At 42.0% G+C, this 24,677-nt stretch overlaps 1 protein-coding gene across 6 annotated transcripts in view; it reads right to left on the bottom strand.

Annotated features, from left to right (window-relative positions):
• Positions 1-24,677, bottom strand: part of LOC133580634 (abl interactor 1-like) — a 114,106-nt gene that overhangs the window by 53,173 nt on the left and 36,256 nt on the right. For all 6 annotated transcript variants that reach the window (XR_009812226.1, XR_009812227.1, XR_009812228.1 and 3 more), the window contains exon 3: positions 12,473-12,649. Coding sequence is in view for 1 of the 6 variants with exons in the window: in XM_061934874.1 (XP_061790858.1) it covers positions 12,473-12,649 (177 nt within the window). In the remaining 5 variants the exon portion in view is untranslated. The remainder of the gene's footprint in view (positions 1-12,472; positions 12,650-24,677) is intronic.

Here is a 24,677-nt window from a genome sequence, read left to right as displayed (position 1 = left end):
ACGTGACTTGGCATTGTTTTGCTGAAATAAGCAGGGGCGTCCATGGTACCATTGCTTGGATGGCAACATATGTTGCTCCAAAACCTGTATGTACCTTTCAGCATTAATGGTGCCTTCACAGATGTGTAAGTTACCCATGTCTTGGGCACTAATACACCCCCATACCATTACAGATGCTGGCTTTTCAACTTTGCGCCTATAAAAATCCGGATGGTTCTTTTCCTCTTTGGTCCGGAGGACACAACGTCCACAGTTTCCAAAAACAATTTGAAAGGTGGACTTGTCAGACCACAGAACACTTATCCACTTTGAATCAGTCCATCTTAGATGAGCTTAGGCCCAGCGAAGCCGACAGCATTTCTGGGTGTTGTTGATAAACGGTTTTCGCCTTGCATAGGAGAGTTTTAACTTGCACTTACAGATGTAGCGACCAACTGTAGTTACTGACAGTGAATTTCTGAAGTGTTCCTGAGCCCATGTGGTGATATCCTTTACACACTGATGTCGCTTGTTGATGCAGTACAGCCTGAGGGATCGAAGGTCACGGGCTTAGCTGCTTACGTGCAGTGATTTCTCCAGATTCTCTGAACCCTTTGATGATATTACGGACCGTAGATGGTGAAATCCCTAAATTCCTTGCAATAGCTGGTTGAGAAAGGTTTTTCCTAAACTGTTCAACAATTTGCTCACACATTTGTTGACAAAGTGGTGACCCTCGCCCCATCCTTGTTTGTGAATGACTGAGCATTTCATGGAATCTACTTTTATACCCAATCATGGCACCCACCTGTTCCCAATTTGCCTGTTCACCCGTGGGATGTTCCAAATAAGTGTTTGATGAGCATTCCTCAACTTTATCAGTATTTATTGCCACCTTTCCCAACTTCTTTGTCACGTGTTGCTGGCATCAAATTCTAAAGTTAATGAATATTTGAAAAAAAAAAACGTTTATCAGTTTGAACATCAAATATGTTGTCTTTGTAGCATATTCAACTGAATATGGGTTGAAAATGATTTGCAAATCATTGTATTCCGTTTATATTTACATCTAACACAATTTCCCAACTCATATGGAAACGGGGTTTGTAGAAATGATTGGAAACTCAAGACAGCCATGACATTATGTTCTTTACAAGTGTATGTCAACTTTTGACCAGGACTGTATGAAGATCACTGCCCTTGGAAACCATCCCGAATCAGGATCACTGCCTGATGACATCACCGTACAGAGTGATGAGCAACACAAGGTGTGTCCAAATGCCAATAAGGAGCATTGACTTGGTCGGTAAAACTCACTGAGGTCACGAATAAGAGGAGTGGTATGTGTTAGTCCCAGCTACGTCACCCCTAGCAACCGCCAGTGAAATGCCACTGTGACGGCAGGGTGAGCACAACCATCCGTAAGATATGTGAATGTTGCTTCCACACTCTCGTCTGACCTCTTGTCAACTGTGAGCACCTTTGATTTTGTGAATGACAGAACTTGACCAGTGTGTGCGCGACTATCAGTGGTACTTCAACTTTAACTTTAGAAGACGGAAAGGCCCTTCTACTTCCGGTTGAAAGCTAAAAAGAAGGGCCCTGCAGCACCTGCATTGAGCAAACTCATCCAAAAGATCCAACAATTAGCCGCACCGTTTTACAAACCCCGTTTCCATATGAGTTGGGAAATTGTGTTAGATGTACCGTATTTTTCGGACTATAAGTCGCAGTTTTTTTCATAGTTTGGCCGGGCTCCAGTGCGACTTATATATGTTTTTTTCCTTTATTATTATGCGTTTTCGGCAGGTGCGACTTATACTCCGAAAAATACGGTAAATATAAACGGAATGCAATGATTTGCAAATCCTTTTCAACCCATATTCAATTGAATGCACTACAAAGACAACATATTTGATGTTCAAACTGATAAACATTTTATTTATTTTTTTGCAAATAATCATTAACTTTAGAATTTGATGCCAGCAACACGTGACAAAGAAGTTGGGAAAGGTGGCAATAAATACTGATAAAGTTGAGGAATGCTCATCAAACACTTATTTGGAACATCCCACAGGTGTGCAGGCTAATTGGGAACAGGTGGGTGCCATGATTGGGTATAAAAGTAGATTCCATGAAATGCTCAGTCATTCACAAACAAGGACGGGGCGAGGGTCACCACTTTGTCAGCAAATGCATGAGCAAATTGTTGAACAGTTTAAGAAAAACCTTCTCAAGCAGCTATTGCAAGCAATTTAGGGATTTCACCATCTACCGTCTGTAATATCATCAAAAGGTTCAGAGAATCTGGAGAAATCACTGCACGTAAGCAGCTAAGCCCGTGACCTTCGATCCCTCAGGCTGTACTGCATCAACAAGCGACATCAGTGTATAAAGGATATCACCACATGGGCTCAGGAACACTTCAGAAACCCACTGTCAGTAACTACAGTTGGTCGCTACATCTGTAAGTGCAAGTTAAAACTCTCCTATGCAAGGCGAAAAACGTTTATCAACAACACCCAGAAACGCAGTCGGCTTCGCTGGGCCTGAGCTCATCTAAGATGGACTGATACAAAGTGGAAAAGTGTTCTGTGGTCTGACGAGTCCACATTTCAAATTGTTTTTGGAAACTGGACGTCGTGTCCTCCGTACCAAAGAGGAAAAGAACCATCCGGATTGTTATAGGCGCAAAGTTGAACAGCCAGCATGTGTGATGGTATGGGGGTGTATTAGTGCCCAAGACATGGGTAACTTACACATCTGTGAAGGCGCCATTAATGCTGAAAGGTACATACAGGTTTTGGAGCAACATATGTTGCCATCCAAGCAACGTTACCATGGACACCCCTGCTTATTTCAGCAAGACAATGCCAAGCCACGTGTTACATCAACGTGGCTTCATAGTAAAAGAGTGCGGGTACTAAACTGGCCTGCCTGTAGTCCAGACCTGTCTCCCATTGAAAATGTGTGAAGCCTAAAATACCCACAACGGAGACCCCCGGACTGTTGAACAACTTAAGCTGTACATCAAGCAAGAATGGGAAAGAATTCTACCTGAGAAGCTTAAAAAATGTGTCTCCTCAGTTCCTAAACGTTTACTGAGCGTTGTTAAAAGGAAAGGCCATGTAACACAGTGGTGAACATGCCCTTTCCCAACTACTTTGGCACATGTTGCAGCCATGAAATTCTAAGTTAATTATTATTTGCAAAAAAAAATTAAGTTTATGAGTTTGAACATCAAATATGTTGTCTTTGTAGCATATTCAACTGAGTATGGGTTGAAAATGATTTGCAAATCATTGTATTCCGTTTATATTTAAATCTAACACAATTTCCCAACTCATATGGAAACGGGGTTTGGATTAGTAGGAAAAAAAGTAGCTGCTTATAGTCCGGAATTGACGGTAAATTGAACCGCCGTGTTGCAGTGACCGGCAAATTTGGAAGCTGTGGGTATATTTAGCACGGTACCGTTCTGCAGGGGGTGGAATTTTTTAATTTAACTTAATTAATTTAATTAATTAATTTATTTATTTATTTACCCCCCATTGTTTACCTGTATCTCACCTTTTTTGTAAGGGGCGCCGGAAGTTGGCAGACCCGTCAGCAATCCTGTTCTGTCTCCCTGTAATGTTTGTCTGATCTTGAATGGGATTGTGCTGAAAATTTCAATTTCCCCTCGGGGATTAATAAAGTATTTCTGATTCCGATCTGATTCTGATTCTGGAAACGGACAAATTGACTTGAATAAAAAACGTAAAGAGTCCGTTGCGGTGCCATTTCGCTGCCGTTACACATCCAGTGTAAATCGGGGGTTCGTCACCTTGCCAAAGTAAATATGAGTACTGCAATTTAGAAAAACCCAAAAACCAGTGAAGTTGGCACGTTGTGTAAATGGTAAATAAAACCAGAATACAATGATTTGATAATCCTTTTCAACTTATATTCAATTGAATAGACTGCAAAGACAAGATATTTACTGTTCCAACTGGTAAACTTTCTTATTTTTTGCAAATATTAGCCATACTTGCCAACCCTCCCGAATTTTCCGGGAGACTCCCGAAATTCAGCGCCTCTCCCGAAAACCTCCCGGGACAAATATTCTCCCGAAAATCTCCCGATTTTCAGCCGGAGCTGGAGGCCACGCCCCCTCCAGCTCCATGCGGACCTGAGTGAGGACAGCCTTTTTTCACGACGGGAGGACAACAGGGTGACAAGAACTAAATCATCCAGACTAGAGATAAATTGTATTATTATGTTTATCTTACCTAAAAATAAATATATTTATTAATTAAAAAAAAAAAAAAACTAAATACATTTTTACTATATTTTGCTAAAAACATCAAAATTAATTGTATTTTTATTTGTATTTTTTCGTGACTCCTTATTACATCCAGCCATAGAATTTATACATTAAAATAAACATATTTGAAATAATTGATTTTAAATTATCATAATAATTCATTTAAAATGACCATATTTAATTATTAAAATAAATGCTTGTTCATCAACAACTTTAGCATTTTATCCATTACATTTTGAAACTCTCAGAAGCCAAGTTATGTTATATTCCTTAATATTTATTTATGCAAGTTTGAAGTATCAATTATCTAAACACAGTTTGTTTGCATATTTTCAGGATGTAGATATATATATGTATATATACATATATATATATATATACATATATATATGTATGTATATGTATATCATACTTGCCAACCCTCCCGGATTTTCCGGGAGACTCCCGAAACTCAGCGCCTCTCCCGAAAACCTCCTGGGACAAATTTTCTCCCGAAATTCAGGCGGAGCTGGAGGCCACGCCCCCTCCAGGTTTATTGTTAGGCAGTTTCATTAACGTCCTCTCAGCACGGCAACAACACACAACAACAGCAGTCACGTTTTCGTCTACCGTAAAGCAGTTTGTCTGCCGTAAACAGCAATGTTGTGACACTCTTAAACAGGACAATACTGCCATCTACTGTACATGCATATGTGACAATAACATCTAGGGCTTTTAGAGAGTGCAGTGCACAACTGCGCACACAACAAGGAGACGAAGCAGAATTCATCATCAGAGAGGGTGTTCAGCATGGTTAGAAAAATAGTGACAGAGAATAGAACAAGGATGGACAATTCAACCCTTAACTCAACAATGAGTAGATGAGTGTTATGTGTGTGTATATGTGTAAATAAATGAACACTGAAATTCAAGTATTTCTTTTATATATATATATATATATATATAATAAAATAAATATATATATATATATATATATATATATATATATATATATATAGCTAGAATTCACTGAAAGTCAAGTAGTCAAGTATTTCATATATATATATATATATATATATATATATATATATATATAAGAAATAAACTTGGGGAATTCTAGCTGTAAATATACTCCTCCCCTCTTAACCACGCCCCCCGCCCCGACCACGCCACCCCAACCTCCCGAAATCGGAGGTCTCAAGGTTGGCAAGTATGATGTATATGTATGAAATACTTGATTTGGTGAATTCTAGCTGTCAATATACTCCTCCCCTCTTAACCACGCCCCCAATCACGCCCTGCCCCATCCCCCGACCACGCCCTCACCCCCCACCTCCCGAAATCGGAGGTCTCAAGGTTGGCAAGTATGATATTAGCTCATTTGGAATTTGATGCTTCGCAACATGTTTCAAAAACGACTGAGAAAGTTGAGGAATGCTCAACAAACACTTATTTGGAACATCCCACAGGTGAACAGGCTAATTGGGAACAGGTGGGTGCCATGATTGGGTATAAAAGCAGCTTCCATGAAATGCTCGGTCCTTCCCAAACAAGGACGGGGCGAGGGTCACCACTTTGGGAACAAATGCGTGACGAAATTGTTTAACATTTCTCAACCAGCTATTGCAAGGAATTTTAGGGAGTTCACCATCTACGGTCCGTAATATCATCAAAAGGTTCAGAGAATCTGGAGAAATCACTGCACGTAAGCGGCAAGGCGGAAAACCAACATTGAATGCCCCGTGACCTTCAATCCCTCAGGCGGTACTGCATCAAAAAGCGACATCGGTGTGTAAAGGATATTAAATATCTTGTCTATGCAGTCTATTCAATTGAATATAAGTTGAAAAGGATTTGCAAATCATTGTATTCTGTTTTTATTTACCATTTACACAACGTGCCAACTTCACTGGTTTTGGGGTTAAAATATTAAATTTTTGCTTTGAGTCATTATTTGCAGCTATCCTAAATAAAGCCCAGTAGAAAAAAAGAGGGGAAAGCCTAATCCGTTTAAGGGCGAGATCTCACAATAGGAAAGAAAAGAGCCTCTGACTTTGACTCGGGGGGGATATTTGGAAATCAGCAGACAGCCACTATCTTGGCAGACAGACACAGCGAGAGGGAAGAAGAGGCCGATTCAAACATGCTGCGGAAATCAATGACACTTGCAATCAATGCACATAATTGTGTCGACACATTCACACGGGCACACACACACACACACACACACACTTGTTAAAGACAGGCGCAGAGGGGGAGCAGATGGATCACATGGAGAGGGAGAGTACACAAAACATTCCCTCGGATTCTACAAAGAAAATGATGTTAGGGGTAACTAACATTTGGCAGAGATGTACAGTCGTGGTCAAAAGTTTACATACACTTGTAAAGAACATAATGTCATGCAGGGGCATCACTAGCTTTTAAGGACAGGGGGGGCTTTGCCCCCAGGAGATGCACAGGATGCGAGCGAATGTTACGCACGAGCACAAAACTTCACAAACGGCTAACAAAGACTTAGAAATTATTAATTGTTATTATTATTATTTAAAAAAAATGCACGGGACGAAATGAAATGCTGCCCGGGACGATGGCTTTTAACCATATATTTTCTTTTTCTTTTTATGTATTTATTCATTTTACATTTTATATTAAATGTCTTGGTTTTTCCTCCCTCTGAAAATCCTATTAAATGTTTAACAAGCCATCCTATAATAATAAAACAGCTATTAATGTAACAATACAATAAAACAAATATATTTAATGATGTTTTTTTCATTATTTTAACAATAGGCTTATGTATATTACTTTATATAGATTCTACAAGAAACACAAAACTTAAAAAATAAATGATTTACAATTGCACACACAAGGTTTTGTGCAGCTTCATTCAATGTAAAGGAAGATAATGTGCTTCGTACACCTGCAGGACCGCAATCAAGGTTGCAGAGAAAATGCGGGCTGGAATTTGAGTGATGTGGGCATTTTCTATATGAACAAGTAGAATGGATTAGATACCGACGCACGAAAGGGGCTCTCTACCTTACGCTACGAAGTGAGGGGAAACTGAGTGAATAATAACAGGTTATATGATTATTTATTTAAACTCATATTTGGGCCACTTTATAATGAATATGTTGGCATTTATTTGTAAAAAAAAACAAAAAAACACCAAATTATTTAGGGGGGCTTAAGAATATTTTAGGGGGGCTTGAGCCCCACTAAAATAGGCCTAACAACGCCCATGATGTCATGGCTGTCTTGAGTTTCCTATCATTTCTACAACTCATATTTTTTTGTGATAGAGTGATTGGAGCACATACTTGTTGGTCACAAAACACATTCATGAAGTTTGGTTCTTTTATGAATTTATTATGAGTCTACTGAAAATGTGAGCAAATCTGCTGGGTCAAAAGTATACATACAGCAATGTTAATATTTGACAAGTTTCACAGCAATAAGGCGCTTTTGACCATACTTGACAAAATTGCTGCAGACCACAGAACTTTCCTCCAGAAGGTCTTATCTTTGTCCATGTGATGTCAGATGAAACAAAAATTGAGCTGTTTGGCCACAATACCCAGCAATATGTTTGGAGGAGAAAAGGTGAGGCCTTTAATCCCAGGAACACCATCCCTACCGTCAAGCATGGTGGTGGTAGTAGTTTTGCTGCCAATGGAACTGGTGCTTTACAGAGAGTAAATGGGACAATGAAAAAGGAGGATTACCCCCAAATTCTTCAGGACAACCTAAAATCATCACCCCGGAGGTTGGGTCTTCGGCGCAGTAGGGTGTTCCAACAGGACAGAGACCCCAAACGCATGTCAAAAGTGGTAAAGGAATGGCTAAATCTGTTACGCCGGGGGTCGCATCTTTCTGCGGGGTCCTTCTACCGGGATGCGGACGGACAACTCCGGACAGAGCGTGAAGGTGGGAGATGATTTATTTTTCATAAATCATACACCGTGGATAAAAACAGACAAAAACAAAAGCATACTTGCCAACCTTGAGACCTCCAATTTCGGGGGTAGGGGGGTGGGGGTGTGTGGTTGGGGCGGGGGCGTGGTTAAGAGGGGAGGAGTATATTTACAGCTAGAATTCACCAAGTCAAGTATTTCATATATATATATATATATAAAATACTTGACTTTCAGTGAATTCTAGCTATATACAGGTAAAAGCCAGTAAATTAGAATATTTTGGAAAAACTTGATTTATTTCAGTAATTGCATTCAAAAGGTGTAACTTGTACATTATATTTATTCATTGCACACAGACTGATGCATTCAAATGTTTATTTCATTTAATTTTGATGATTTGAAGTGGCAACAAATGAAAATCCAAAATTCCGTGTGTCACAAAATTAGAATATTACTTAAGGCTAATACAAAAAAGGGATTTTTAGAAATGTTGGCCAACTGAAAAGTATGAAAATGAAAAATATGAGCATGTACAATACTCAATACTTGGTTGGAGCTCCTTTTGCCTCAATTACTGCATTAATGCGGCGTGGCATGGAGTCGATGAGTTTCTGGCACTGCTCAGGTGTTATGAGAGCCCAGGTTGCTCTGATAGTGGCCTTCAACTCTTCTGCGTTTTTGGGTCTGGCATTCTGCATCTTCCTTTTCACAATACCCCACAGATTTTCTATGGGGCTAAGGTCAGGGGAGTTGGCGGGCCAATTTAGAACAGAAATACCATGGTCCGTAAACCAGGCACGGGTAGATTTTGCGCTGTGTGCAGGCGCCAAGTCCTGTTGGAACTTGAAATCTCCATCTCCATAGAGCAGGTCAGCAGCAGGAAGCATGAAGTGCTCTAAAACTTGCTGGTAGACGGCTGCATTGACCCTGGATCTCAGGAAACAGAGTGGACCGACACCAGCAGATGACATGGCACCTCAAACCATCACTGATGGTGGAAACTTTACACTAGACTTCAGGCAACGTGGATCCTGTGCCTCTCCTGTCTTCCTCCAGACTCTGGGACCTCGATTTCCAAAGGAAATGCAAAATTTGCATGGTTGGGTGATAACAAAGGAGTGGTCACATATATCATGCAAAGCAGCTCCAGTACGCACAATACGTGACGGAATGTGCTGGGGGGCCTTGTGATTTCGCCTTGTCTCTGGTTCGTCTGCGTGCTGTCGTCTTATCTGCGTTGAGGTCTTTGAAGTCCTTGGCTGATAGCGGGCTAAAACAAAGATAACATCTGCGGCTGAGGCTACCCCTCAGACAAGAAGTTTTGTCCTTGCACAGATAGAAAAAGTACAGCTTCTGCGGAATAGCTAATAACTATAGCAACAGACTTTAAGCATACTAAAGTTGTGTGATAATATATATACATGATTATTGTAACAGCAAACAATGAAGCCAGACCGAGTGTGGCGAGCAACGTGAATAAATAGCTCTCTGATTCGTGGTCGACAGCAGGTGAGTGTGCCGACCACTAACCAGATGCAGGTGAACCCAATTAATCCCCATGGAAACCAAAACAAACCAGGAACTAAGGTGTCAGAAAACCAACACATTTAGCTGAATTGCACCAATTTTGTCAAGAGGAGTGGTCAAAAATTCAAGCAGAAGCTTGTGGATGGCTACCAAAAGGGCCTTATTGCAGTGAAACTTGCCAAGGGACATGTAACCAAATATTCATTTCCATGAGGTTATTTTCTAATATAAGTATTTAGGCCCACTTACAATGACAATAACAAAAAATATTGTTTTTCATGAACTGTGTACTTGTATTGTTTGTCTGGGTGGAGGTCCTGCTTTGGAAATAATTTGTACCCCTTTCAGCATTTAGTTCCCATTAAAACATTCACATGTTGCACAATGAGATGTAAGCAGGGGATCATGTGTACATTCCTGCAACTTCCTGTTTGTAAAAAATATATTTTTATTAGTATTTATTTAATATACTAACAGCATTTCGTGATTAATATTTATAAATGAAGATTCCTAATACATGGCACTAGAATAAGCACACATTTGATTGGTAAATCATAGTGTAACGACCTGGAATTACACTTTATGTGTGGTGTTGGAGTTGTCCGACTTTTTGTGTGGCTGTAAACGCATCACTGGCTAAGTGCCATATGTGCATGTGTTGGCGCAAGTGAGAAAGAGCGAGCGGCTGCTGTTGATATAACAAAGTTGCTTTTGGTCTGGTTTGTACTGCAGAAAATGACCAGTTTTGCTAGATATCATTTTTTTTACTAATGTTTTGGTGATGTGGTTATGGCCGACAATAAAGAGTTTTGCTCAGTAAATTGATGGATGGAATTCATGTCCTCAAAGGGTCTCGACAGACGGTACAATATTTGAACAATGATGACGAAAACTGTTTTCTGTGTCGCGTCCCAGTGACGTGCGGTGAGGTTGATGGCTGGTGAGGCACTGACTTCATCACAGTCAGATTTACAAACATATGAACCCTAAAGAGTATCTTATTCACCATTTGATTGGCAGCAGTTAACGGGTTATGTTTAAAAGCTCATACCAGCATTCTTCCCTGCTTGGCACTCAGCATCAAGGGTTGGAATTGGGGGTTAAATCACCAAAAATGATTCCCAGGCGCGGCGCCGCTGCTGCCCACTGCTCCCCTCACCTCCCAGGTGGTGAACCAGGGGATGGGTCAAATGCAGAGGACAAATTTCATTACACCTAGTGTGTGTGTGACAATCATTGGTACTTTAACTTAACTTTAACTTTACACATACAAACTGTAGCACACAAAATTTAATTTAATTAAAAAAACGTTATTATGGTCTTACCTTTACTTATAAATTAAGTCCATGCGCCGCAACTAAAGCCCTCACTTAAACTTTCCACGTGCAAGATTGAGTCTATTTAAAAAAGTGTAACTGAGGGTTTATAAATGTCGCCTATACTGTATGAAACTACAAAATAACAAACACGGAGGCTCCAGTTTACACGAGGACCACTTTATTTACCTTCTTTCAAAAACCTCCGCAACGTGACATCACTTCCGCTCTTAGCGCCTTCAAAATAAGAGCTCAAGGCATATACTGTATAACAGCGCATAACAGGAACTTAACATCACAAAGAGGAAAGCCCATGAAATAGGTTACAAAAGTTATTTAATAAGAAGCCAAAAAGTGCAAAAACAATAATGTTCGTGTTGGAGGAGTTGTGAATTAGATACACCTGCAATCTGCAGGTGTACCTAATGTTGTGGCCCTGCAGTCATTCACAACTCCTCCAACACGAACATTATTGTTTTTGCACTTTTTGGCTTCTTATGAAATAACTTTTTTAAATAGATTCAATCTTGCACGTGGAAAGTTTAAGTGTGGGCTTTAGTTGATATAACAATTCTACGGCGGGGGTGCAGGAGGCGGGGCTACTGGAGCCTCAGCCAGTGCGTCTTTTGCAGCCGTTTTATGATCGCTCAGCACAAGAAATACGTTACACACATACAGTTGTTGACAAAATACACTGTACATTATATACCTCAGCTAACTAAACTATGGAAATGTATAATATAATTCATATAGCAATACAGTCTCACTGCACAGCAGGCCAGCAGTTAGCCGAGTCCGTCCATGTTGAGGCACTGAGTGACGTGCCTCAACTGGCTGCTGTTCACCGCACCGTCTCTTCTCAGTATTTGAACGGCAAATGTGAAAATTCAGCGATTTTGAATAAAAATAATCTAAAACTGGTGAAGTTAAATGGAAAATAACTTTATAGTATAATCACTGCATACATATAACAATTTAATTAAATTTTTTTCTTTTTACATTTTTTTTCTTTCCATGATGCAGTCACTAGAGGCAGGTGAGGCGGGGCCTCACCTGCCTCTAGTGACTGCATGTCACTGTCGCGTCCGTGTGTCGAAAATTGTTATGCGCTTATTTTTTTATTTGATTTTGTGCGTGGCATAGATTTGCCGTGCGCAGAGGACGCTTGAGCAGTGCGCAATTGCACAGGCGCGCACCTTAGAGGGAACGTTGTTTGTGACCAACAAGTATGTGCTCCAATCACTCTATCACAACAAAATAAGAGTTGTAGAAATGATTGGAAACTCAAGACAGCCATGACATTATGTTCTTTACAAGTGTATGCAAACTTTTGACCGTGGCTGTATCTTTCCTGTCCACACTGTGGATGTCCATTACCAGCCAGACAGTTAGGGGTGAGCTATTAGGACTTTTAAGACTGCAGAAATCCCCAAGACTGCTCTTACCTTGACTCCGTGCCCCACGTCGTCCAGCAGGGTGTAATCAATGGGCTTTCGAATGTAGCGCACTGGCCGCTCCATGTTGCCCGGGGCGATGATCTTGTGGGTGCGAGAGGTGTTCTTATTGGTGGTCAGGATGCCAATCTCGCGACGTGCCACCTTCTCCTTGTGAATGTCCACCGTCTGTGGGAGATAAAACAGGAACTTGACAGTAACTAGGAGACACATTCAATTACTTTCACTGCTATTATTCCCCTGCCTGAGATTGTCTATTTTATATGCTACTCATTGTTCTCTGATCTGATTACAGGGGAACCTTGTTTTACGAAGTGTTGCCTTAAAGGAGGGCTCATACTTTAGGGCACGAAGGCAAGTTAGAAGGGCACCAAGGCAAACAATATTTTCTTTCCAGGCAGTTATGTACATTTATACAGTATGTACATGTAGATGCTGTATCGGGAGAGATCCATTAAGAGTTTGAGCAGAAATATGTCATATAGGAATTAACTATACACAATAAGACACTAACAAAATGCTGTGTCACATGAATGGTTTTTGAAGTAATACCTTTGGGACATGAAAAAAACCACAAGTAACGTATAACAACCTTGTGTTTACTTTTTGATATTAAAATAAAACACAAAGTAGTTTGGCTAAGTCTAATAAACAAGCCAAGTTCTTCTCTTGGCTCAGTACAACAGATTGGCCAACAAATATAAAGAGGAGTGACACCTCTCACATCGAATACACAATCTTCACGGCCTTCGTTCAGTTCGATGAGATGACAAAACATTTTTGCTAGTATTGATGTTATTTGAACACTGATACATCCATCCATCCATTTTCTACCGCTTGTCCCTTTTTCGGGGTCGCGGAGGGTGCTGGAGCCTATCTCAGCTGCATTCGGGCGGAAGGCGGGGTACACCCAGGACAAGTCGCCACCTCATCACAGGGCCAACACAGATAGACAGACAACATTCACACTCACATTCACACACTAGGACCAATTTATTGTTGCTAATCAACATATCCCCAGGTGCATGTCTTTGGAGATGGGAGGAAGCCGGAGTACCCGGAGGGAACCCACGCAGTCACGGGGAGAACATGCAAACTCCACACAGAAAGATCCCGAGCGCAGCATCGAACCCAGGACTACAGTTTGCTGTTAAATAAAGGACGAGTGAACATCCCAGTCAACGAAGTAAAGACTTTATAAACAAGTTGTGGCAACGTTCATGACACATCGCCTGCTGCAAAACATCAAATAGTTTTCTCCCACGCCAGTGGTTCTTAACCTTGTTGGAGGTACCGAACCCCACCAGTTTCATATGCGCATTCACCAAACCATTCTTTAGTGAAAAATAAAATGTTTTTTTTTTTCAAATTCAAGACAAAGTTATATGTTTTTGGTAACACTTTAGTACAGGGAACATATTTTAAGTAACAAAGACTTAATTTAGAGTTATTTGGTTAGGGTTAGAGAGTTAGGGTTAGAGGGTTAGGGTTATAACAAGGCCATGCCGAATAAGGCAGTAATAAGTACTTAATAATGACTAGTTAAGAGCCAATATGTTACTAATTTGCATGTTAATAAGCAACTAATTAATGGTGAATATGTTCCCTATACTAAAGTGTTACCATGTTTTTTTTTACTGGTGCACAAAATGAACCGTGCATGAACATCACCTTGTTCAAAGAACAAAACCAACACAGTGCATAAACTCACAACAAATTACACACCTGCAAATCAGTCTGACTTCTGCTGTTGCCGATAGGGAGAAGTCTTTATTTACACGATGAGTCGGGTGTGTTTTGACCTCCGCCGAACCCCTGAGCCCGACTCACCGAACCCCTAGGGTTCGATCGAACCCAGGTTAAGAACCACTGTCCTACGCTGTATACTTTTAATGTGGGGACAAGTGCGTCTGTCTCCAATATTGTCCACACCTGTCTCCATCTAAACCCATTTTACTGCACCAATTTTGTCAAGAGGAGTGGTCAAAAATTCAAGCAGAAGCTTGTGGATGGCTACCAAAAGCGCCTTATTGCAGTGAAACTTGCCAAGGGACATGTAAGCAAATGTTAATATTGCTGTATGTATACTTTTGACCCAGCAGATTTGCTCACATTTCCAATAGACCCATAATAAATTCATAAAAGAACCAAACTTCATGTATGTTTTTTTTTTGTGACCAATGTGCTCCAATCACTCTATCACAAAAAAATAAGAGTTGCAGAATGATTGGAAACTCAAGTGTATGTAAAGTTTTGATCGCGACTGTATGTACATTTGTCTATTACATTTTCTATAAATGTACTGCCACTGTTATTTCTAAGAGGAAATGAAACTTTAAAAAAGAAAAATGTTTCTGGGTGCATACTCTGTAAACTCCTTTTCCATTTGACCGACTGAACGTCTGATGGGCGCCACTTCCCGCACTGACCTGTATTCTGTGTGCTACTTATAGAAAGAGAGCATGTATTCTTTTTTTTGAAAGAGGAAATTGAAACGGCACTCCCAGCCTTTACTGGGAAGTTTAAAAAAAACATGTTTCCTGTTGGTGATATGCAAGACGAGGCAAAGGAAGATACTATTAGCTGAGGAAAAACAAGAAACAGACCCAGTAGTTTATAAGTAAAACAAAGGATCCCCTGAAGCACTGAACAATGTAGCATGCCATGTTTCAGTGAGGATGGGATTTGTCAGAGTTTCACCTGCATTGCGAGTGAATTTAAACACATGTAGACACAGACACACACAGACAATGATGATTACCTGATCATTGTCACAATACCTGTGCATGTCCTCCCTGCACTCTATTAAATAGTCTTTTCCATGTAATCTCAGCACTCTAATTATCATCTAGCCGCCCGCTCAAGAAAATGAATATCCTCTGCCCTATAGTGGAACAACTTGGAGGTTGTTCAAGGCCATGACTACACTAAGTCGTTTAACCCCTTAAATGAATAATTATTTAGCCTAAGCCCCGTTTCGGCCACACTAAACCATCGTTTAAGGCAGTGTTTTTCAACCACCAGTCTGGTGTGCCGTGGGAGATGATCTAATTTCACCTATTTGGGTTAAAATATTTTTTGCAAACCGGTAATTATAGTCTGCAAATTAAGTGTTGTTGTTGAGTGTCGGTGCTGTCTAGCACTCGGCAGAGTAACCGTGTAATATTCTTCCCTATCAGTAGGTGGCAGCAAGTAGCTAATTGCTTTGTAGATGTCGGAAACAGCGGGAGGCAGCGTGAAGGTAAAAATGTGTCTAATGCTTAAACCAAAAATAAACAAAGGGTGAGTGCCCCTAAGAAAGTCATTGAAGCTTAGGGAAGGCTATGCAGAACCAAACTAAAAGTTAAAGTTAAGTTAAAGTACCAATGATTGTCACACACACTAGGTGTGGTGAAATGTGTCCTCTGCATTTGACCCATCCCCTTGATCACACCCTGGGAGGTGAGGGGAGCAGTGGGCAGCAGCGGTGCCGTGCCCGGGAATCATTTTGGTGATTTAACCCCCAATTCCAACCCTTGATGCTGAGTGGGAGGAAATGGGTCCCATTTTTATAGTCTTTGGTATGACTCGGCCGGGGTTTGAACTCACAACCTACCGATCGCCGTTTTCCGTAGTCTTCCCTCGACCACCAGGTAATACAAAGCACACGCTACCTTTTTTTAAATCACATCCACGGGAGCCCGCATTCTCGTTGTCTCTCCTTTGACAAATGGACGTTTGTAAGTAGAATGACAGCTGACCCAGACATTGGAAAGTTCTCTTGCCATCTGAGAAGTGTTGTATCCCAAATAGCTGCAATCTTTCTCTTAAGGTATCCATGTGTGATTTCCACAAGCATGTCTGGATGACTCGCCTCCATATTTCCAGTGGTTAGCTCCGAGTTACGAAAACCGCTTTATTATGAAGCTGGCTGTGGTGCGGTCTTTCTGGCGTCGCTTCCTCTCCGAACTCAGTTTGTCAACGATCAGTGAGTCCATACAAAGCTAAGAGCCGGAGATTCAAGAAATACACGGCGCACTTACCCGTGTAAAAAAATTGCCCGAGGAGGGGGACCTTAAACGATGGTTTAGTCTGGCCGAAACGGGGCTTAGGCTAAATAATTATTCGTTTAAGGCAGACCTGGGCATTCTGCGGCCCGCTGGCCACATCCGGCCCTTTGTGCTGTCCGGCTCGCGTGAGGAAAAATACCGTAATGTGTCTGATGAAGAGCGCGCAAGGGAGGCTGATGCGTTGATGGTAAAACTGCAAACCCAACAAGGACTTTTTGCCATTTTTCACACCCCCAGATATGCAGCCGTCAGGACAAGTTTGGTTATTTCGTAATTTCTCTCAAAATCGCCAGAAAAAGTAAAGCGTTTTCTGACGGAGAGTTTATTAAGGAGTGCTTGTTGGACTCTGTTGCGCTGATATGCCCGGAAAAGAGGGGCGCATTTGAGAACGTGTCACTCTCCCGATGCACTGTAACAAGGCGGGTTGAGACCATCGCTGGAAACTTGGAGCTTCAGCTGAAGAACAGAACGGCCGACTTTGACTGTTTTTCGCTGGCTTTGGATGAGAGCAGCGATGTACGTGACACCGCCCAGCTGCTCATCTTCTTACGTGGGATAACTGCAGACTTTCAAATCACGGAGGAGCTGGCAGCCATGCAGTTAATTAAAGGGACAACCACAGGTAATGACTTGTTCACATAGGTTAAATGCGTGTTTGGACATGTTAGGACTGAAATGGGACAAGCTGGCAGATGGTTGTCCAAATGTGATGAGTTAAAAATGTTGGACTTTTAAAGAGGATGCAGAATAAAGAGACAGAAATTAACCCTATGCAGAAATTTACATTTTTGCATTGTATTATACATCAGGAAATGTTGTGTAAGACAGTGTTAAAAATAAATCCATCAAAAGAATCTGCTTTTGTATAAAGTTAAGTTAGGTTAAATGAAATTATTATTATTATTATTGTTAATTATTATTAGGGACCGCAATGTCCCTTTGGGACAGAGGACCCTATTGAATTTGTAAAGTTTTATTATTCTTTATTATTATTCTTTATTATACCGCCGCCTCTTTGAGCTGTAATTTGACCCTCTTAACATGCTTCAAAACTCACCATATTTGAAAACACATATCAGTGCTGGCGAAAATTGCCATCTAATGAGAAAACCTAACCCCAAAACTCAAAATTGCGCTCTAGCGCCCCCTAGAAAAAAACACAAACAAAACTGCTTGTAACTTCTGGTAGGAATGTCGTAGAGACATGAAACAAAAACCCCTATGTAGGTCTGACTTAGACCTAGATTTCATACACTGACATCTTTCAGCAAAAATCAACAGGAAGTTGGCAATTCCCCCTTCTAAACAAAATTTTAGTAAAAACAGTCACTTTTGCCTCTTTGAGCTGTAATTTGACCCCCTTAACATGCTTCCAAACTCACCAAACTAGACTCACACATCAGGACTGGCGGAAATTGCGCTCTAATAAAAAAAAAAAAAAACTCGAAAACTCAAAATTGCGCTCTAGTGCTTCCTAGGAATAAAACACAGACAAAACTGCTCCTAGTGTCAGAGTTTGTAGGACACGAACCCCAAGATGCAGAGAAGGTGGAAGGCATTGTGCGGGAAAACAAGATTTAATGTTCATAAAATAAAGGAAAAAACACAAACCAGGAACTAGGAACAGGAAACAGGATGCCAGGAAAACAGGAACTGGAAGACGAGAAACAAAAAGACAGCAAGCTACAAACATCTACAATAAATAGCTTACCGCTACCGCTTACAGCTACACTGGCATCGACAAGTAGGAAAGACAAACAGAGGAAAAATTCAAAATATAACTAAACTGTCAGTGACAAACCTGACAGTAGCCCCCCTTCCCACAACGGATACCAGACGTTCTAGGAACTCCCCCCCCCAAAAAAAACAGTCCAAAGTCACGGGAGGGTAGAGGGAGGACAAGGCGGTGGGCCGCCAGGCCAAGTGTTCCCGCAACCAGCGGGGAAGAGTCAGGTGGCGACGGCGAGTTGAACGCCGCCGCAATTGGCGAGGCGGTCGCCCATGGAACGACCACGTTCGTGGTCGACAAGAGGATGGTGGCGCCCTCTGCTGGCCCACCGGGGAAGATGGTGGTGGCGCTCTCTGCTGGCCCACCGGTGGGGATGGTGGTGGCGCCCTCTGCTGGCCCACCTGGGAGGATGGTGGTGGCGCCCTCTGCTGGCCCACCGGGGAGGATGGTGGTGGCGCCCTCTGCTGGCCCACCGGGGAGGATGGTGGTGGCGCCCTCTGCTGGCCCACCGGAGTGCATGGTGGCGGCGTCTGCTGGCCCACCGGAGTGCATGGTGGCGGCGTCTGCTGGCCCACCGGAGTGCATGGTGGCGGCGTCTGCTGGCCCACCGTAAACGAGGATGGTGGCGCCCTCTGCTGCTGGCCCACCGGAGAGGAGGATGGTGGCGCCCTCTGCTGCTGGCCCACCGGAGAGGAGGATGGTGGCGCCGTCTGCTGCTGGCCCACCGGAGAGGAGGATGGTGGCGCCCTCTGCTGCTGGCCCACCGGACAGGATGGTGGTGCCGTAGGTTGTAGACCCACCGGAGTACATGGTGGCGTCTGCCGGCCCACCGGAGTGCATGGTGGCGTCTGCCGGCCCACCGGAGTGCATGGTGGCGTCTGCCGGCCCACCGGAGTGCATGGTGGCATCGTAGGTTGCAGACCCACCGGAGATGTAGGTGGCATCTGTTGCAGACCCCTCGGAGATGGCGCCGTATCTTGCAGACCCACTGGGGCGAGAAGTAGCTGTGCCTCCCCAGCTGCACTGCTACTCATAGCCCCCCCCCCCCAAGGGACGTATCCCAGACGTCCCCAGATAGGCCCACAGACGACAGGGGTGGGTGGGAGAGGGCTTGAAAAGCGGCCGAACTTCTCTTCAAATTAGCCATTAAGTCCAAAGCTTTGTTAAGCCTCTCCGCCATGGACATCTCTGCGAGGTTCGAATTTTGGCTGGATTATTATGTCAGAGTTTGTAGGACACGAACCCCAAGATGCAGAGAAGGTGGAAGGCATTGTGCGGGAAAACAAGATTTAATGTTCATAAAATAAAGGAAAAAACACAAACCAGGAACTAGGAACAGGAAACAGGATGCCAGGAAAACAGGAACTGGAAGACGAGAAACAAAAAGACAGCAAGCTACAAACATCTACAATAAATAGCTTACCGCTACCGCTTACAGCTAAACTGGCATCGACAAGTAGGAAAGACAAACAGAGGAAAAACTCAAAATATAACTTAACTGTCAGTGACAAACCTGACACCTAGGAAGAAAACACAGACAAAACTGCTTGTAACTTCCGGTAGGAATGTCGTAGAGACCTGAAACAAAAACCTCTATGTAGGTCTCACTTAGACTTACATTTCATTCATTGACAACCCTCAGCAAAAATCAACAGGAAGTTTGCAATTCCCCCTTCTAAACAACATTTTAGTAAAAACAGTCACTTTTGCCTCTTTGAGCTGTAATTTGACCCCCTTAACATGCTTCCAAACTCACCAAACTGGACTCACACATCAGGACTGGCGGGAATTGCGCTCTAATAAAAAAAAAAACCGAAAACTCAAAATTGCGCTCTAGCGCCTCCTAGGAATAAAACACAGACAAAACTGCTCCGAGGAAGAAAACAGACAAAACTGCTTGTAACTTCCGGTAGGAATGTCTTAGAGACATGAAACAAAAACCTCTATGTAGGTGTCACTTAGATCTGCATTTCATTCATTGACAACCCCCAGCAAAAAATCAACAGGAAGTTTGCAATTCCCCCTTCTAAACAAAATTTTAGTAAAAACAGTCACTTTTGCCTCTTTGAGCTGTAATTTGACCCCCTTAACATGCTTCAAAACTCACCAAACTGGACTCACACATCAGGACTGGCGGGAATTGCGCTCTAATAAAAAAAAACCCGAAAACTCAAAATTGCGCTCTAGCGCCTCCTAGGAATAAAACACAGACAAAACTGCTCCGAGGAAGAAAACAGACAAAACTGCTTGTAACTTCCGGTAGGAATGTCTTAGAGACATGAAACAAAAACCTCTATGTAGGTGTCACTTAGATCTACATTTCATTCATTGACAACCCCCAGCAAAAAATCAACAGGAAGTTTGCAATTCCCCCTTCTAAACAAAATTTTAGTAAAAACAGTCACTTTTGCCTCTTTGAGCTGTAATTTGACCCCCTTAACATGCTTCAAAACTCACCAAACTGGACTCACACATCAGGACTGGCAGGAATTGCGCTCTAATAAAAAAAAAAAACCCGAAAACTCAAAATTGCGCACTAGCGCCTCCTAGGAATAAAACACAGACAAAACTCCTCCGAGGAAGAAAACACAGACAAAACTGCTTGTAACTTCCAGTAGGAATGTCGTAGAGACATGAAACAAGAACCTCTATGTAGGTCTCACTCAGACCTACATTTCATTCATTGACAACCCTCAGCAAAAATCAACAGGAAGTTTGCAATTCCCCCTTCTAAACAACATTTTTGTAAAAACAGTCACTTTTGCCTCTTTGAGCTGTAATTTGACCCCCTTAACATGCTTCCAAACTCACCAAACTGGACTCACACATCAGGACTGGCGGAAATTGCACTCTAATAAACAAAACAAACCCGAAAACTCAAAATTGCGCTCTAGCGCCTCCTAGGAATAAAACACAGACAAAACTGCTCCTAGGAAGAAAACAGACAAAACTGCTTGTAACTTACGGTAGGAATGTCGTAGAGACATGAAACAAAAACCTCTATGTAGGTCTCACTTAGACCTACATTTCATTCATTGACAACCCCGCCCAGCAAAAAATCAACAGGAAGTTTGCAATTCCCCCTTCTAAACAAAATTTTAGTAAAAACAGTCACTTTTGCCTCTTTGAGCTGTAATTTGACCCCCTTAACATGCTTCCAAACTCACCAAACTGGACTCACACATCAGGACTAGCGGAAATTGCGCTCTAATAAAAAAAACAACAACTCGAAAACTCAAAATTGCGCTCTAGCGCTTCCTAGGAATAAAACACAGACAAAACTGCTCCTGGGAAGAAAACACAGACAAAACTGCTTGTAACTTCCGGTAGGAATGTCGTAGAGACATGAAACAAAAACCTCTATGTAGGTCTCACTTAGACCTACATTTCGTTCATTGACAATCCTCAGCAAAAATCAACAGGAAGTTTGCAATTCCCCCTTCTAAACAAAATTTTAGTAAAAACAGTCACTTTTGCCTCTTAGCTGTAATTTGACCCCCTTATCATGCTTCCAAACTCACCAAACTGGACTCACACATCAGGACTGGCGAAAATTGCGCTCTATTAAAAAACCAAACCCGAAAATTCAAAATTGCGCTCTAGCGCCTCCTAGGAATAAAACAGACAAAACTGCTCCGAGGAAGAAAACACAGCCAAAACTGCTTGTAACTTCTGGTAGGAATGTCGTAGAGACATGAAACAAAAACCTCTATGTAGGTCTCACTTAGACCTACATTTCATTCATTGACAACCCACAGCAAAAATCAACAGGAAGTTTGCAATTCCCCCTTCAAAACAAAAGTGGGGTCAAAACAGTCACTTTTTTTTTAAAACATGATCTCCTCTGAGCGCGTTTGTCGTGTCGGCTTCAAACTAGCACAGGAGAGAGATTGAACCCTTCTGATTAAAAGTTGATGAAAGAGCTTTAACTACTGCTCCGGTTTTGATTTTACGAGCCTTCAAAGAACCGTTGCGTGACCACACAATGCAGAGAAGGTAGGTACTGTGCGGGTAAAGATATGTTAACCGGGTAAAGGCAGAAAGCACAAGTGTGACCCCAATATGCAGAGAAGGTAGGTAATGTGCGGATGAAAATAGGTTGAATGGGTACAGGCAGGAAATACGAGCGTGACCTTACTAAGCAGAGAAGGTTAAATTACATGATTACATAGATATGTTGTATGGGTAAAAGAAATAAGCACCAGTGTGTCCCCAGGATGCAGGGTAGGTAGGTAATGTGCAGGTAAAGATATGTTGAATGGGTAAAGGCAGGAAACACCAAAAATTAATCGCCCACCCCTGGTTTAAGGGGTTATCCGGCTTAGTGTAGACATAGCCTAAGACATAGCCTAATGTCATTGTTCCTTACTCCCTTAAGAGGGTGTGGCTCCTTTATAGCAGCAGCAACTCTTCTAGCAATTAAAAAGGGAGGATGCTACCTGTATGTACACTGTAGATGGTATCAGACTCTCCTTTATAAATGCACCTTCCGTTCTCGGAAAGTCATCGCTGGGATATTTCTTTCACTAAAGTGTTTATTGGCCGCGGTGAAATATGATGAGGTGGCGATTCCGGCAGACCCTGCAATATACATTAACGATTTATTTTATGGCGTTGTAGAAAAAAATTCTTTGTGGACATGACATTCTGAGGGTTAACACGTTGGAAGAGAAAAGAGGTTCCTCTTGTACTACAGAGGATTTGGACTATAAAAAGGCTTTGAGCTCATGAGCAATGTTTTTTAAGCACAGATATGAATCAGAAAATAGGCATTGAGAGAAGAATATACATTATGTAGTAGAATACCAGACCCAAGAGATAAGGATGAACATTTGATTATTATTTTTGTATATGAAGGGAGACTCTTTTCAACTGTTCTGACCTCCTGTTTCCATGTCTTTTTCTTCTCCTATTGAGCGATGAACTACAGTATATTATAGGGTTGTACGGTATACCGGTATTAGTATAGTACCGCGATACTAATGAACCATATTCAGTACTATACCGTGACGACATTGTGTCATTGCTGGTTTTACAAGCAGACGAGCATGTTCGGCAGCGCACAATCACCGAGTACTTACAAGCGGACATGGTGTGTAGACAGAAAAGGGAGAACGGACGCATTTTGGCTTAAAAACAAGGTGAAGTTGTAACACTGAAACGCCCTCATGGCTCATGTTTATCCGCAGTCGGCAGTTTTTTTTAGCTACTTCTAAATCACTAATCCTCGTCTCCATGGCGACAAATAAAGTGGGTTTCTTACAAGTATCATCCCTGCAGGACGAGGAAAAGCTAAACATGCTTCACTACACACCGTAGTCAACAAACGCCATGGGTGGATCTACACCTAACATCCACTGTAATGATACCAAGTGCAAGAGCGTATCTCGTCGATACTACTATGATTACGTCAATATTTTTGGCATGACAACATTTTTTTTCGTCGTTTTTTTTTAATTTATATTATGTTTATAAACTCAGGAAATACGTCCCTGGACACATGAGGACTTTGAATATGACCAATGTACAAACCCCGTTTCCATATGAGTTGGGAAATTGTGTTAGATGTAAATATAAACATTGGCCCTGCGATGAGGTGGCGACTTGTCCAGGGTGTACCCCGCCTTCCGCCCGATTGTAGCTGAGATAGGCTCCAGCGCCCCCCGCGACCCCAAAGGGAATAAGCGGTAGAAAATGGATGGATGGATGGATAAATATAAACAGAATACAATGATTTGCAAATCCTTTTCAACCCATATTCAGTTGAATGCACTACAAAGACAAGATATTTGATGTTCAATCTGATAAACTTTATTTATTTTTTGCAAATAATAATTAACTTAGAATTTCATGGCTGCAACACGTGCCAAAGTAGTTGGGAAAGGGCATGTTTACCACTGTGTTACATGGCCTTTCCTTTTAACAACACTCAGTAAACGTTTGGGAACTGAAGAAACTAATTGTTGAAGCTTTGAAAGTGGAATTCTTTCCCAACCTTGTTTTATGTAGAGCTTCAGTCGTTCAACAGTCCGGGGTCTCCACTGTCGTATTTTACCCTTCATAATGCGCCACACATTTTCGATGGGAGACAGGTCTGGACTGGAAAGTACTCGCACTCTTTTTTTACGAAGCCACGCTGTTGTAACACGTGCTGAATGTTGCTTGGCATTGTCTTGCTGAAATAAGCAGGGGCGTCCATGAAAAAGACGGCGCTTAGATGGCAGCATATGTTGTTCCAAAACCTGTATGTACCTTTCAGCATTAATGGTGCCTTCACAGATGTGTAAGTTACCCATGCCTTGGGCACTAATGCACCCCCATACCATCACACATGCTGGCTTTTACACTTTGCGTCGATAACAGTCTGGATGGTTCGCTTCCTCTTTGGTCCTGATGACACGATGTCGAATATTTCCAA

Source organism: Nerophis lumbriciformis, linkage group LG03 (genome assembly GCF_033978685.3).
Source record: "Nerophis lumbriciformis linkage group LG03, RoL_Nlum_v2.1, whole genome shotgun sequence".
NCBI classification, from domain to species: domain Eukaryota; kingdom Metazoa; phylum Chordata; class Actinopteri; order Syngnathiformes; family Syngnathidae; genus Nerophis; species Nerophis lumbriciformis.
The sequence above is the reverse complement of the archived record's forward strand: the minus strand, read 5'-3'. Positions and strand labels throughout refer to the sequence as shown.